General features: G+C 38.4%; 1 protein-coding gene across 3 annotated transcripts in view; it reads right to left on the bottom strand.

Annotated features, from left to right (window-relative positions):
* The window catches only part of CLTC (clathrin, heavy chain (Hc)), a 77,023-nt gene that overhangs the window by 44,614 nt on the left and 16,012 nt on the right, over positions 1-16,397 (bottom strand). Inside the window, exons 2-6 of one of the 3 annotated variants that reach the window (XM_011953668.1) lie at positions 7,787-7,994; positions 6,260-6,262; positions 4,603-4,871; positions 3,866-4,027; positions 950-1,063 (exon numbers count right to left, since the gene is read on the bottom strand). In XM_011953668.1, coding sequence (XP_011809058.1) covers positions 950-1,063; positions 3,866-4,027; positions 4,603-4,871; positions 6,260-6,262; positions 7,787-7,994 — 756 coding nt within the window. Of the gene's footprint in view, positions 1-949; positions 1,064-3,865; positions 4,028-4,602; positions 4,872-6,259; positions 6,263-7,774; positions 7,995-16,397 lie in introns of all 3 variants that reach the window. The other 2 variants (XM_011953671.1, XM_011953670.1) reach the window with 2 other exon arrangements.

The following is a 16,397-nucleotide window of genomic DNA, read 5'->3' on the forward strand; positions in this document are numbered from 1 at the left end:
GGGAGGAAGTCAAAATATTAACATTAAAAGGAGTTTGGAAGAGGCTGATTCCAACCTTCGTGGATGACTGAGGGGTTCAAGACTTCAGTGGAGCAAATACGGCAGATGTGGTAGAAATAGCAAGAAAACCAGAATTAGAAACAGAGCCTAAAAATGTGATTGAATAACTGTATCTCCTAGTGAAGGAGCTGTTTCTTAACGATGAGCAAAGAAAAGTGGTTTCTTGAGATAAAAACTACTGCTGGTGAAGGTGCTGTGAACATTGCTGAGTGACAACAAAGGATTTAGATTATTACAGAAACTTAGCTAGTAAAGCACTGGCAGGGTTTGAAAGAACCGACTCCAATTTTGAAAGAAGATCTACTGTGGGTAAAATGCTATCAAACAGCGTTGCATAGAGAAATCTTTTGTGAAAGAGTCAACTGATGCAGCAAACTTCTTTGCTGTCTTATTTTAAGGAACTGCCACAGCCACCTCAACCACTCTGATTATTCAGCAGTCATTGACACTGAGACAAGACTTTCCACAAGCAAAAAGATTAAAACTCACTAAAGGCTCAAATAATCATTAACATTTTTTAGCAATAAAGTATTTTTAAGTTACAGTATGTATACGGTTTTTCTAGACAATGCTATTTCACACTTTACAGTAGACTATAGCATAGTGTAAGTGTAACTTTGATCTGCACTGGGAAACCAAATAATTCTTATGACGCACTTTGTTGTGGTATTTAATTTATTGTGGTGGTCTGGAACCAAACCTCATAATATGCCCAAGGTAGGCCTGTACATGAAAGGCCAAGGTATTATTTTACAAAGCTTCACTAATAAACTTTATAAGAGTATTCTTTTAAGCATCACTTAAATTATATCTACCATGAATAGTCTTTGGGTTAATTTCTTTTAAGAAGAGAGATTTTCAAAAAAGTCATTTATTTTGCTTAAAATACCTGCATTGCAACAGGAAAATCATTTTGTGCTTCTGGAGGAAAGAAAACATCCACTGCCTTCTTTGGAAAGGGCTGGTTCCCTGTAGGCGGTGTGCCAACTTCAATAATATGTAACTGTTCAAAAGAAAATCAAAATGTATATAAACCTACACATTAGCAGTTGATCATAGAAGCTTTATTTGTAGCCCCCAAATGGAAACAACCAACATGTTCTACAGAAGATCAATGTTAAATGGTTTTGGTTACATCCATACCATGGAATACTTGGTAATAAAAAGGAACAAACTTTCATGAACATTATGGTGAGTGAAAAAAAAGAAGCCAATCTTAAAAGGTCACATACTGTATGATTCCATTTATGTAACAATCCTAAAGTGACAACATTATAGAGATGGAGAATAAATTAGTGGTTGCCAGGAGCTAGGGATGGTGTGAGAGAGGGGGAGTGGGTGGGACTCTACAGTCATAAGGGAAATCACTGTGGTGATAAAATAGTTATCTACTCATGATAAAATGACACAGAATCATACAATTGTACCAATGTCAATTTCCTGGTTTTTCTACTGTACTAAGCTGTGTAAGATGTAGCCATTGGGAGAAAGGGGATAAAGAACACAGGCGACTGCTCTGTACTGTCTTTGCAGCTTCCTATAAATCTGTATTATTTTAAGATAAATACATTTTTTAAAGTCAGCTGATACTCGGGAGGCTGAGGGAGGAGAATCGCTTGAACCCGGGAGGCGGAGGTTGCAGGAAGCCGGGATTGTGCTACTGCATCCAACCTGGGCAACATAGCGAGACTCCATCTCAAAAAAAAATGTCAGCTGAATATCTGAAATAGTCATACCTCAAATAATCTACCTGAAATAAATGGTATAGAAGGGTAATACATTACCTACAAAGGTATTTTTCTCCTAGCTTTCAGTTTTAATTTAGTATTTCCAAATAGAAACATAAGTTGTTTAATTCTTCTCTACCTATACATATACACTAAAACAGAAGGAATGTATATACCTAATTTGAGTTGTCTCTCTAATCACAAACATCCCATAAACTAAATGAGAACATTTTGGTTTAAAATATCCAATGCTGCACGTAAGCCAGGCAAGAGAAAAGTAAATAATCTCAATGAAAAAGTACTATATATTTTCCTTAGTCATGTCAGAAATGAACTGAGACAAAAAATAATTCAGTTTCCAAGACACATACCATATGAATGCGATAGGGTGTCATCATCCTTCATTAGGATGACTAGCCACACTGAAAAAAATTGGTATCTTCCTTCAAAAGCGGTGGCAGACAGGATAGCACCATGTAATAAATAACAGGCTCAATAACCTATAAACAAGTTTCCAGATACTTTTCAAAATGACATTGAAACTTTTTTCTAGTAGAACTTTTCAACAAATATCTTGGCCTTATGTTTTAAGGATAATATCTAATTTCTAAAACTATGTGTTTTTTTCTGTTTAAATTCCATCAATTCAGATCTAAATATCAGTGCTTTCTACCCTTGTCACATTGAGGTGTTGGCAGCATTATTCCTCAATTCAGGGGCTATATGAAATTTTAAGCAGAATTGTATCTCATTACTTACTATTTCCTCTCTCCTGACAGGCTACAGATGATCATATTTTAGGCAATCTCTATCTCAATTTTTAAAAACTGCTTACTTACCAAGAAAAAGAGACACAAGTCCTAACAAAGGTGAAGTTCAAATTTTTTGGTCTGCCTAGAATCTAAACCCTCTTCCTGATGGGACAACAAGAGGGAAGATACTCTTTACAAGTTTTGTTGGTGGTAGAACCAGCCTTCTGTTTTAGGAGCACCAAATACCAAGTAATTATTTCCAAACCTCTCAGACGTAAGATGTGGGCATCTGATCTTGCCTATAACTGGACTTCGAACAGGGAGCTAGGAACACAAAGGTATTAGGATTTCAGAGATTCTACTCTGGTAGTGGAAATAGCAGTCAAATCGAATTTCCAAGCATCCAGCAACGCAATCATGGATCCAGAAGTGTCCTTAGAGTTCTATGGAATAGTTGTTGGCTGAGACCCTGACCACTGCTCATTTTCCATTATTTCTCCTCATTTCCCAGTCTTGGTTTTACAGCCTTCCTAGCTGTAGTAAACTATCCAATATCCTTCACTAAACAGACCATTGCTCCAATCAACCAGACCTTGTTTCTATTACCTGCAACTAAGTCTAATACACAAAGTACTACAATTTGTCCAGGTGATTCCAATGTGTAGCCACCGCTGAAAACCACTAACTATGGCAATGTTAGTCAACTATAGTCTACATTACCTCTATATCAAGCCATATAGGGTATTTAAAATGCAGATTATACTGGGCGACCAAGGCGGGAGGATCACTTGGACCCAGAGGTTTGAGACCAGCCTGGGCAATATAGTGAGACCCTGTCTCTACAAAAACACCAAATTTAGCCAGGCATGGTGGCACATGCCTGTAGTCCTAGCTACTCAGGAGGCTGAGAGAGAGGGATCACTTGAGCCCAGAAGGTCGAGGCTGCAGTGAGCCCATGACTGTGCCACTGCACTCCAGCCTAGGCAACAGTGACACCCTGTCTCAAAAAGCAAAAAATAAACAAAAAAACACTATGGGCACCACCTACTAAATCAAACTCTCTAGATGTACAGCATAGAAATGTGTACTTTGACAATCAAAATAAAGAATATAAACAGCCAATAGAACGAGTTGTGAAAGAACATTATTCATTTTAGACAAGTATCACTAGATGCAAAATTTGAACAAATCAAGTCACCACAAATGTGAATACTAAAAATAAATTACTTAGGAAAGGAGAAGGCTATTTTGAAATTAGATGACTAATTCGTGGCAGAAAGCCAAATACAAGTTCTCATTAAAATAATTACCAAAGTCAAAACTTACCTTCCCTCCAGCTTGGCCCCGTACTGCAAAACAAAATAACGTTGATTCTTCTGCATTTCCTTCCATCTTAAACTGTGCGAAGCTAGCTGCATGTCCTTCAATGGGCTGAGACACTTTCCTATCTACAGAATATAGCTGCATAGCTCCCACCACACGATTTTGCTATAAAGGATCAAAGAGAATAATGTTTGGAGACCCATAAACCAAAAACTCTCAGATTCATCAAGTAATGAAATAATTAGAATGCTTTGTCATCTTTAGCAGGATTTATAATTATTTATTACTTCATCTCTCAATGTAGATTTGATACTTCTTAAAATCAGCCCCAAACATTATCTTGTTAAAGCTTAACATTAATGTTTAAAATGTGCCTCATATACATCTTAAACAAAAAGGTATAGAAGCATTCATTTTGCAGTAAATACTCCATAATAAATCCCAAATCATTCTTACAGAAACTCAATTTCTACTCAATCTCCACAGAAGAGCTCAAAACGCTTGATAAGAGCATTCTGAAATTATATGTCAGTATAGCAAGGGAGCGAGGAAGGAAGAAAGGAGGGAAGGAGGGAGGAAGGAGAAGAGAAGGGGTGGGAGGGAGGAAAAAAAAAGTCTTCCAAAATAAGTGAAATTCAACAGGATTGAGTATAGAAAGACCTAATCTCAAAATAAAACTGCATTCTAGGCACCACAGTTTTCTAAACTTCTTCTTTATAAAAAACTAGTTAAAATGTTACCTGTGCAGATATACCAGTCAGAAGTAACCACTTTTGTTTTGCATCTGTACGGTAATTGATAATCTGGCACCCTGCAAGGCTAGAATGGCGATCAAACATTTTCACTGGCTGAGACTCTCCTTCCATACTCCAGTGATAAACTGCATTATCCGTAACAAGAGCAACCGTATTCAAAGAGATCCATTTCCAAAAGGTGACATCATCAGTCATAGTATGAGCCTTCATTTTACTTTTCATTTCAATGTTAAAAATCTGAAGAGTTTTCCCAGCTAAAAACAAAATCAAGAATTATAAATCATTAAAAGCATAAAGTTTAGAATGAATACCTACCTAGACTAGCTCTGTAACTTCCAAACAAAAATAGTTCTATTACGAGACTAATAACTACAACAGTTGCATCAATACAGCAGCAACCATTAAAGCGGTAATAGCTAAGATTAAGCAATCTACATCTACATTTTAAGCAAAAACTATATTACCTCTAATAAACACACTTTAAACAGATAGTATGACTTCCATGGAATTCTAAATCCCAACTTAAAGTAAGTCTAATGAATAGTTTTCTTAACAATAATTGAAAACAAAGCTGTCACCTTCATACTTGTAATTAAGTATGTTTACTTTACACATAAACTTAGTTGCATGGACACAAGACAAAGCAACTCTGATAACAGACACGTGGGGGAAAGAAAATGTACTTTTTTAAAAGCAGTCATCTCTCATCCAAATAAATCTTGTGGAAACTGCTTTTTACAAAGAGGATCTGCTTCAATTCTGTCTTCTTGCCACTAGCACATAAGAGAAGTGCATGCTATATTTAACTGGCTTAAGATAACAAAGGGAAGGTAGAGGTGCTGGAGGAAAGGAGAGGGAGACAAAGGAAGAGGACAGTTTCAGATGCTGTTAATATACTGGAGGTAAGAACAAAGTTCGAGCTTCATCCAACTAAGAAAGCAAGCATTTAGTTAAAAAAAAAAGGATGAAATTTGCCTTGAGTGTTAAGAGTCACCAAGTCAGATGCAAAGGCTTGTACTTATAATTTGAAATCCAACAGTTCAAAATGTGATTTGGTATAAATTAATAGAGGCCAAAGTCCACAACTATCACTAGGCTATCATGATTAGTCTTTAAAGACTAAGAAAAACACCATTCCTGAGACACAGAGAATCTGGCTCCTGAAGGACCAAAATTTTAAGATTCAGGTGCTGGGGCGACACAGAAGGGGGGCAAAACATACAGCTTTGTACTACAACCCTCCTTACTACATGTGCAAAAATTTCTTTCATAAAATGAAGAATGTTATTCCCATCCCACACAGTATGTAAACCACAACCAGACTTGAAAAATTGTGAGAGTTACAGTCCTGTTTATAAAAAGAAGCCAAGAGGTTCAAAACTGTCTTCAGAGGGAAGCAGGATTTTGGACTAACTAACTTTCCTTTGCTGCCTTCCTCAATCTTCAGATTATTCGGGATTGGAGTATATATATAAGTAGAGTGGTTTGGGGAGGGGGACGAGAGATGATAGCTTGACTCCATAGTGCAGACATATAGGGACAAATATATGATGCTATTGTACAATGCTCCGAAAATATTTTCAATGTATTCTTTTCATAGAACAGGACAATAACTAACACAATCTAATTTAGGATAACTCACCATCTGCACACATAAGAAAGCGTTAAGAAATGTGATAAGATAACAATAACATTAAAAATAGAAAAGAATTTTGGCAAAATTAAAATTATGGCCTTTTAATAGAGAGGTATGGGAATTGCTAGGGACCTGAATTTAAATTCTTTAAAGAGTCTGAAGGAAGCTTAATACCCTAAATAGAAGTAACAGAAGTAAAACACTTACTGTCACAAAACATCTGGTCCTATGTGAAAGCTGGATGATTTTTCCTCGAGATGAGATGAGCTTCTATCTTAGATACGTGATAGTGACTTATGTGTTTGAATATACTAGTCCTACTCAACCCTATTTACTCTCCAACTAGTATTATTACTACATACAAAGTTTAAATCATGTAAGCAAAGTCAAAGTTCAGCATCTCTAACAACTCAGTCACAAATTTATCAAGAAATTACTGGGAACTTGAACTTTTCTTCCTTCTATCAAAATGAAAAACAAAGCAAAAAATAGGCAATCGAATGCCTTTTTAAGAGTCAGTTTTTCACCGAGCCCTCTTAAAAACATCTGTTTTAATGGGTCAATTAGTCTCATTCTAAAGTTCAAAGGAATACAGGCTCCCTGACAGTCTAAGAGTCTTTGAACTCTGTTTATTCTAAACTGCACAGTTCCCTTGTTGGGACAATTAAAAAGTTAGTCTGAATAGACTCAAATACCCTTCACTCAAGAGCTTTAATATTCACCTAAATAAAAACACACTTTAAACAATTACTGTAAATTCAAGCCCTTTCTAGAACCCAATAATCTAAGTGAAACACAAGCCTGAAGTATAAAAAAAGCACAGAATCAAAGGCAAGTTTATTATCATACAAAATTCTGCAATGTTGAGGTGCTAATATAAGTAAAGTATGTTCTATTCCAGAATATGAATCACTAATTTGTTTCCTCTGTAGAGAGGTATGTTTAGCACAGTCTTATACCAGATACAAAATATAAATGCATTTATTCTAAAACTTAAAATTATTCTAAGTAGATCTATGTTAAGATATTCCACAGATACATTCCAAGTAAAAGTCATTAAAGTGGTTTAAATCAAGTTCGGTATCAGCAGATCAATTTTCTTTAACCAAATTTAATCAATATACTTAAAAAAGGTAAACTCTAGTTATTGGACTTGCATAAATACATAGGAAGAGTTGGCTAGGCGCGGTGGCTCACGCCTGTAATCTCAGCACTCTGGGAGGCCGAGGCAGGCAGATCATGAGGTCAGGAGTTTGAGACCCGCCTGGCCAAAATAGTGAAACCTCATCTCTACTAAAAATACAAAAAAACTAGCCAGGGGTAGTGGCAGGCATCTGTAATTTCAGCTACTTGGGAGGCTGAGGCAAGAGAATCACGTGAACCTGGGAGGCGGAGGTTGCAGTGAGCCAAGATCGCGCCACTGCACTCCAGCCTGGGCGACAAGAGTAAAACTCCGTCTCAAAAAAACCAAAAAACAAACAAACAAAAAAACAAACAGGAAGAGTTTTAAGAAAAACCGACAATTTTTTATACCTTTCAGTGCAATTACTTTGCTAGCTGGATTCATGATGGCACTGTCTGCTGAAATTGGTCTTCGAATTGGATTACTTGGGTCATTCATATCAATGATTACCACCTGGGCCTGCTCTCCTACTTTTTCTCTAATGCAGATGAATTTGTCAGACTCCATAGTCAGGGTACTGAAGCCAATGTTTGCTGGGTTGATACCCAGGTTCTGGAGCTAGAAAATATAATAATAAACCGTGTTACCAAGTGGATTCCAAAGACTTGACATTCACATATGCTCATCAACACAAATCCTCACTTAACATCAATGCTTCAAGGTCACAATAACATCTACATTATGTTAATTAAAGTGAGACTATTAATAGCCAAGTATTGGACCTTCTCTTCTTCCAACAAACATGGCATTCAACTGTTTCAAATAAGAGGTAGAACAAATACAGATGAAGTTAAAGGCCAGAGCAATATCTGCAAGGTAGCATTCATGGTTCAAGCGATTTGAGGTAATTGAGTTTCTTGATTTATTTTAAAACCTTGGAACTACTGGACCAGTCCTCTCTTACCCTGCTTAACATGTAGCTGTTATTTGTTCACGCTTCAAGAATCTGAAAAATTAAGTTACAAGTATAAAATGATTTAAAATGTCACAGAGTTCTTGATCTAAATAAAGGAACTTGAATAGCAAGAGCAAACAAGTTCTAATTCTGTGCAAAAAGTGCCAAAACAAAGATATGTAAGAGGGATCTTGTCAAAGGCTACATAGCTAAAGCAATGTGTTCAAAGGAGGCAGGTGAGATAATTCTCAATAGCAAGAGCGTGTGGTAAAGCACAGAGATGTAAAAGTGTGGTTGGCTAAGGGAACTACAAGTACTTTTCTAACACTATCGGCTTGAGGGAGTACAAAATTAAGGTTAGAGAGATGAGCAAGGGCCAGACTGACAAGCTAAACATACCTCAGTAAGAATCCTGAGTTTATTCTACAGGCAAAGGGAGCTACTTAAGGATTTTAACAAGGAAAATAATGGAATTAGATTTGCTTTGTGTACTCAGAAAATACTAAAGTATCTGCTAAACAAACATAGAGGCTCTAAAGATGGTAGGTCTTTGCAAAACAATTAAGCATGTAACAACAAAAGTCACTAGTTACTAGGAGGAAATCTCTACCAGAGTGGGTTATTAATACGCTGGGTGACTAACTATGGTGTAACAGATTAAGTCCTACTAAAAGAAGCTACAATGGAGGCTTTATTTTATTAACCTTGGCCAGACTAGTTTTATCCCCCTTTCCTCCAAGGATAATATAATAAATTCACATGGTACAAAATGCACACACGCACCAGAAAAGAAAAAGCATGGGAAAAAAAAATCAAGTCTTTCTGTCACCCTTGTCCTCTAGCAATACAGTTTCCCTCCACAGACACCACCACTGTCACTATTTTATGGACTAAACCAGCCAAGTTAACTGTATTTTATTTAAATTCTTTTGTCAAACTCTTCTGCTAATAGTGCTTAAACATAACCAGGCCAGGCTCTGAATAAGATATAGGACTACAAGGCTACATTTTGCTTTCTCTTCACTCTTCTATCTCAATTACTGCTGGTATTGAGTTATAAATGTTATAACTCAGTTATAAAGTGTAGTTACAGTAACTCCGTTACTGAATACAGGGGCAAGGAGTCAAACAACTGTCTAACCATTAATACAAACATCGTAATAAAGTAGAAGATTAACCTGCTTTACAAGCTCAAGTATATGCTGTAATGCAAGGCAAATACACTAGCTTTAAAGTATGTAACTTATATTTACTTATAGTAAAGGCTTATAAACCATTAATTTTAACTTCTTCCTGACTTTAACTTTTCTTTTGAGACAGGATCTCACATCTACTTTTCTGAGTAGAGGGTCATTAGACTCGTTAAGTTTAATTGATAATCAGCCTTTCCAATAATTGAAGAAAACATTCCAGTGGGCTCATAAAGTTCATAAAGCTATATACCTAAAAGCAATTAAGTTATCCTGTAAGAATCCTAAGCTACCCTGTAAGAATTCTATGTTTCTAAGTCTCTACCAAGCCTTCACCTAAGGTACTGAGTTTCACCTGTCACAGTTTAAGTCCCACAGTGTTTGAGGAAGTCGGGGTAAAAATAGTGTTACTCAAATAGTGAAATTAAATTCAAAACCATGAAAGAAAGTAAACCACAGACACTACTAACTGAACCCCAAATGATTCTAACAGATTCCTTCCTACTCCTCAACTTCAGAGGCAGGTAGAAGATGACTTTAAGAAAACACTATCAGAAAATAAAGAGGAGGAAAAAGGAAAGTCAAAAACTTGTGTTTCCAATTCCTTGTTAGATCCCCAGAAAAAAAGCAGTAAGAAAAACACGTTGCATCAGTCAGCAATTACCTTCAGCCTCAGGGTGTTTTACTTGTAGAAAAAAAACAAAGATTTGGCCTGGCACCTTGGTTCACACCTATAATCTCAGCACTTCAGGAGGCTGAGACGAGAGGATCACTTGAGCCCCGGAGTTTGAGACTAGCCTGGGCAACACAGTGAGACCCCACCTCTGCAAAAACTTTAAAAAATAAGTAAATAAAAGATCTGGCTTTAAAGGGACACAATTGCCTGCAACCCTAATCTACGTAATCCTTATATTACTTTCTCAAACACATGCTACCAAGAGAGCTATGCATATATATTTTTGATCTCCTTCAGGAATGTATTGGTGCTACTCAAAATACTCCATGTGGAATAGACATAAATCCTTTATTTAAAAAATGCAAAATTAAACAGGAGGCAAGTGACAAACTTTTTTTTTTTTTGAGATGGAGTCTTGCTTTGTCGCCAGGCTGGAGTACAGTGGCTCGATCTCAGCTCACTGCAATCTCCGCCTCCCGGGTTCAAGTGATTCTCCTGCCTCAGCCTCCCGAGTAGCTGAGACTACAGGAGTGCGCCAATGCGCCCAGCTAATTTTTTGTATTTTAGTAGAAATGGGGTTTCACTATGTTGGCCAGGATGGTCTCGATCTCCCGACCTCGTGGTCCACCCGCCTCAGCCTCAGTCTAGACAAGAACAGAAAAGTATCCTGTAACCTGTAATTCCTTCTTTTCCTCTCTCCCTCAACCTCTACTAGTGAATGTAGTGTTATTCTACTACAAATGCAGTTATTAGAAAAACAGTGATATGGGTTACTTCCCTAGGATTTATGTCCCTGTTTGAGTTAAAACACCAGCAAACATGAACATAATTCTAAAGTTCCAAGTTTTTTTTTTTTTTTTGAAACTGAGTCTCGTTCTGTCACCAGTCTGGAATGCAGTGGCGCAATCTCAGCTCGCTGCAACCTCTACCTCCCCAGTTCAAGCGATTCTCCTGCCTCAGCCTCCCAAGTAGCTGGGACTACAGGTGTGCACCACCACGCCCAGCTAATTTGTGTATTTTTAGTACAGACCTATTCCTATTGGCTAACAGAAGGTTAAATTTGCTTCTACCTCTTCAAATAAGGTAGGTAAGATTGTTTTCCTTACTGATGTTCCTTGCAAATGAGAATGTTTAGAACACTCAGCAATTCTTCCCATATTTTCCTGTTATATATTCAAAAGATAAATATGCCAAAGCACACAATAACAGGACAAGTCACTCTCATTAACTGCCAGTCTGGTTTAGGTATACCCTTACAATAGGAACATATAACAGGGTTGCCAAACTATGTAACTATGTCTAGTAATATCAATATAGATTAAAACTTTTAAAATGCAACACATTTTAAAACAGGTTTTATTTTCAAAACAGCACATACTAACCATAAAGTATTCTCAGTTATAAAGGTGTGATGGTATATAAACTATACCACAGAAACTGTATTTTTATTCTTTATTTATTGAGACAGGGTCTCGCCTTGTTGCCCAGGCTGGAGTGCAGTGGTACCACTAAAGCCTCAACCCTCCAGGATCAAGTGATCTTCCTACCCCAACCTCCTCAGTACCTGAGACTACAGGCGCCACTATGCCTGGCTAATTTTTTTTTTAGAGACAGGTTCTCCTATGTTACCCAGGCTGGTCTCGAACTCCTGGGCTCAAGCAATCCTCCCACCTCGACCTCCCAGTGTCAGGTATGAACCACTTTGCCCAATCAGAAACTGAATTATAGACTATGGAACTAAGCACGGATAAAGTCAAAGGACATACACAACATTCTCTATAAACTTGCAGGTATTTTCAGAGGATATATCTGAAATACATGTAGTATATCTGGATACATGTAGTATCCAAACTACAGCTACATTTTATTATCCTCTCAATCTGCAAAATGTAGTATATTTGGATACATGTATCCATACTACAGCTACATTTTATTATCCTCTCAATCTGCAAAATGCCATTAGTGTTGAAGCTGGGGATATTCTATCTTAAGACATGCTTGGAAATTCCTATGATAAAGTTTTTTTTAACTTAAAAGAATTTTAATTTTGCTGTTACAAGAATATGGAGTCAGTAAACTAGGGTCGAAAAAAAGGGGCTTGTTTTTTTTGAATAGTTATCATGTGCATACAGTTAAGCACTAAAATCTCACAAAAGGTTGTACAACGAAAAGTCACCCACCCCATCTTTCCAGTAATACCCTTCTTCCCTAAGCAATTAGAGATACTTTTGCATCTCAGAGCTATCCTGTAGCATACGAAAGTATGTGTTTCCTCCGCCCTTTTCCAATGGAATGGCACAAGACACAAAGTATAGAAAAGCACCCAAACTTTGTAACTCATTTGGTTTCCAGATTAGATTGTGGCCTGCAAGTGGCACCTAAACCTGGATCTAAAAAGGTAATCAAACAAATTTATTCCCTATTTATTCTTTAAAACTCTGAAGTACCCTGGAGTTACATGTTACAAATGATTTTAAAATGCTTCCTTTCCCGGGCATCTCCTTCCTTCTCCATTCCAACTTCCATTAACAGGGGGAGGTGGGAAGTAAAAGGTAGGATTCTGTTTTTATAATGAGAAAATAGTACTTCGGCTTCCCCATAATCTAGAGCAGGGGTCCCGAACCACAGGCTGCGGACCAGTATCCGTCCGTTGCCTGTTAGCAACTGGGCCACACAGCAGGAGGTGAGCAGCCAATGAGCAGGCATCACTGCCTGAGCTCTACCTCCTGCCATTTCAGCTGCAGCATTAGATTCTCATAGGCACACGAACCCTATTGTGAACTGTGCAAGCGAGGGATCTAGGTTGCTCACTCCTTACGGGAATCTAACTAACGCCTGGTGATCTGAGGTGAAACAATTTCATCTGAGACCATCCCACCCCACTCCCACCCCCAACCAGTGGAAAAATTGTCTTCCACAAAACCGGTCCCTGATGCCAAAAAGGTTGTGGACTACTGATCTAGAGAACAGAGGCTGTGTTTATGTTTCCGCATATGAAACATCTGAGATGACATATATCTCAGAGGTGTGAAGATTTAATGTGAATGCAAAGAACAATGCCTGACATCTAACAGCTCAATAGATACTGCCTTTGTTTCATTTTTTTTAAGAGATAGGGTCTCACTCTGTCACCTAAGCTGGAGTGCAGTGGTGTGATCATAGCTCACTGTATCCTTAAACTCCTGGGATCAAGCAATCCAGAGCTCACTGATATTAACTATTAACATATACAACGTATCAGTACTTTAAGCCAGCTCAAGGTTAGCTTTTTTGTATTTGCATTTTATTATCTGCTTAATTCAGCTGTCCATAGGTTGGCTGAAACTCTGGGTGTGAATTTCTTTTAACTACTGATAATAGATTTGTGGTCTCTGGCTGCTTAACTGACTCGGACACTATGAAATGCTTTTTTTTTTTTTAATTTGTTTTTGTTGGGGAGGTGAGGAGAAAAGAAAATTACACTTTAGGATTTCCAATTCTTTTTTTTCTGATACAGGGTCTTGCTCTGTGGCCCAGGGTGGAATTCAGTGGCCTGACCATGTCACTGTAGCTTCAAACTCCTGGGCTGCTTAATTCAGCTGTCCATAGGTTGGCTGAAGCTCTGGGTGTGAATTTCTTTTAACTACTGATCATAGATTAGCCTTCCAAACAGATGGGACCACTCATACGCCACCATGCCCAGCTAATTTTTTTTTTTTTGTAGAGACAAGGTATCTCTTTGTTTCCCAGGTTGGTCTCCAACTCCTGGGCTTAAGGGATCCTCCCGCCTCGGCCTCCCAAAGTGCTGGGATTACAAGCATGAGTCACCATGCCAGGCCAAAAAAAAAAAAAAAAAATTTTTTTTTTTTTTAAAAAAACTTCAGGTTGGGTGCGGTGGCTCAAGCACGTAATCCCAGCACTTTGGAAGGCCTAGACAGGCGGATCATGAGGTCAGGAGATCGAGACCATCCTGGCTAACACAGTGAAACCCTGTCTCTACTAAAAATACAAAAAATTAGCCGGGCATGGTGGCGGGCGCCTGTAGTCCCAGCTACTCGCGAGGCGGAGGCAGGAGAATCGCGTGAACCTGGGAGGCAGAGCTTGCAGTGAGCCAAGATCGCACCACTGCACTCCAGCCTGGGCAACACAGCGACACTCTGTCTCAAAAAAAAAAAAAAAAAGAAGAAACTTCAGAGACATAACTGAAAGTAACATGATCATTCCTGGATTCTGCTGGATTCTGATTTAAACCAAACAACATTTAGGGACAATGAGAAAATATTAATATGGACTGGTTTTCTGATATTGTTCTTAAATATCAGGGCGCTATAAATAATAAGAAAATGTCCTGGCGAGATGTGGTGACTCATTCCTGTAATCCCAGCACTTTGGGAGGCTGAGGCAGGTGGATTACCTGAGGCCCAGAGTTCAAGACCAGCCTGGCCAACATGGTGAAACCCCATCTCTACTAAAAATACAAAAATAAACAAAAAAAATTAGCCAGGCATGGTGGTGGGCACCTGTAATCCCAGCTACTTGGGAGACTGAGGCAGGAGAATCGCTTGAACCCAGAAGGCAAAGGCTGCAGTAAGCCAAGATTGTGCCATTGCACTCCAGCCTGGATGACAAGAGTGAAACTCCATCTCAAAAAAAAAAAAAAAAAAAGAAAGAAAATGTCCTTATTTTCTAAAGATGCAAGCTGAAGTATTTACAGGTAAAATATGATAGCCTGAATTTACTTACAATGTTTAAGCAAAACAAACAAAGACAAGCAAATACAAGACTGGGCATGGTGGTTCACACCTATAATCCCAGTGCTTTGGAGGTTGAGGTAGGAGAATGGCTTGAGGCCTGGAGTTCAGTTCGAGACCAGCCTGGGTAACAAGGGAAGCAGAGGTTGCAGTGAGCCGAGATTGCGCCACCACACTCCAGCCTGGGCGACAGAGCAAGACTCTGTCTCCCAAACAAACAAACAAACAAACAAGCAAAAAAACACATTAGCAATGAGACTCAGAAATCTACGTTGAATGCTCATCAGTTTTTAATGGTTTAAACTTTGTTTTTCCTGTCTTGGTTTTGAAAATATACTCCATTTGATTGTAAATATGGAAAATGGAAAGGGAAAAAAGTATCCATCCTTACTTGAGAGGGAGCAAAGAAGCATGCCTAGGTGCTACCTGAAAGGTTAAGGTGATTTAACACACATCAAGCTCTTAGTGTGGGCGCACAGAGCACTCTATTTGATGAACTTCTAGTTCTGGGACTATGGTATTACAACACAGACTGCTCGTAGTTTTGCTCTTGTTGCCCAGGCTGGAGTGCAATGGTGCGATCTCGGTTCACAACAACCTCCACCTCCTGGGTTCAAGCCATTCCGCCTCAGCCTCCCAAGTAGTTGGGATTACAGGCATGCGCCACCGTGCCTGGCTAATTTTGTAATTTTGTATTTTTAGAGAGACAGGGTTTCTCCATGTTGGTCAGGCTGGTCTCAAACTCCTGACCTCAGGTGATCTGCCCACCTCAGCCTCCCAAAGTGCTGGGACTGCAGGCATGAGCCACCTCGCCCAGTCAATATAGACTGCTCTTAAACAGACTAGTTTTGGCATCATGCTACTGTTATATACTCAAACCTTATCTGGGCTAATTTGCTTTGTTCACATGCTCCTAAAGACAGAATGGGGAAACCCTGATACATCAAGGAATCAGGAAACTTAGTGGTGTTGCATGAGCATCTTAACAGAATATATTAGTGATCAAACTATGAAAATATTGTTAAGAGGAGCAAAGAGGCCATGGTCCTATTAATATATTTAATTCAATACTATATACATTAAGAAGGGCAGAAAATGCTAGCTTAAGACATACGTCCAAATAAAATCATAATTTTTTCAAGGCCTAATTAAGACATACAACCAAATAAAATCATAATTTTTTCAAGGCCTAATTCTTTAACTACTTAAAGACAACTCTCCATTAGCACCAAGGCACACTCTAAGCAAATCATTCACAATCTATCTGTTTGTGCCTACAGACACCACATAATTAAAGGAGTAAGAGATTTGCTTTGAGCATACTAATTTCAACCAGCAGTTCTCACATTTGATCAGTTAAGAATAAACTCATTGGAGGCCGGGCGCGGTGGCTCAAGCCTGTAATCCCAGCACTTTGGGAGGCCGAGACGGGCGGATCACGAGGTCAGGTGATCGAGACCATCCTGGCTA

The sequence above is a fragment of the Colobus angolensis genome, unplaced genomic scaffold (assembly GCF_000951035.1).
Source record: "Colobus angolensis palliatus isolate OR3802 unplaced genomic scaffold, Cang.pa_1.0 Scaffold37, whole genome shotgun sequence".
NCBI lineage: Eukaryota > Metazoa > Chordata > Mammalia > Primates > Cercopithecidae > Colobus > Colobus angolensis.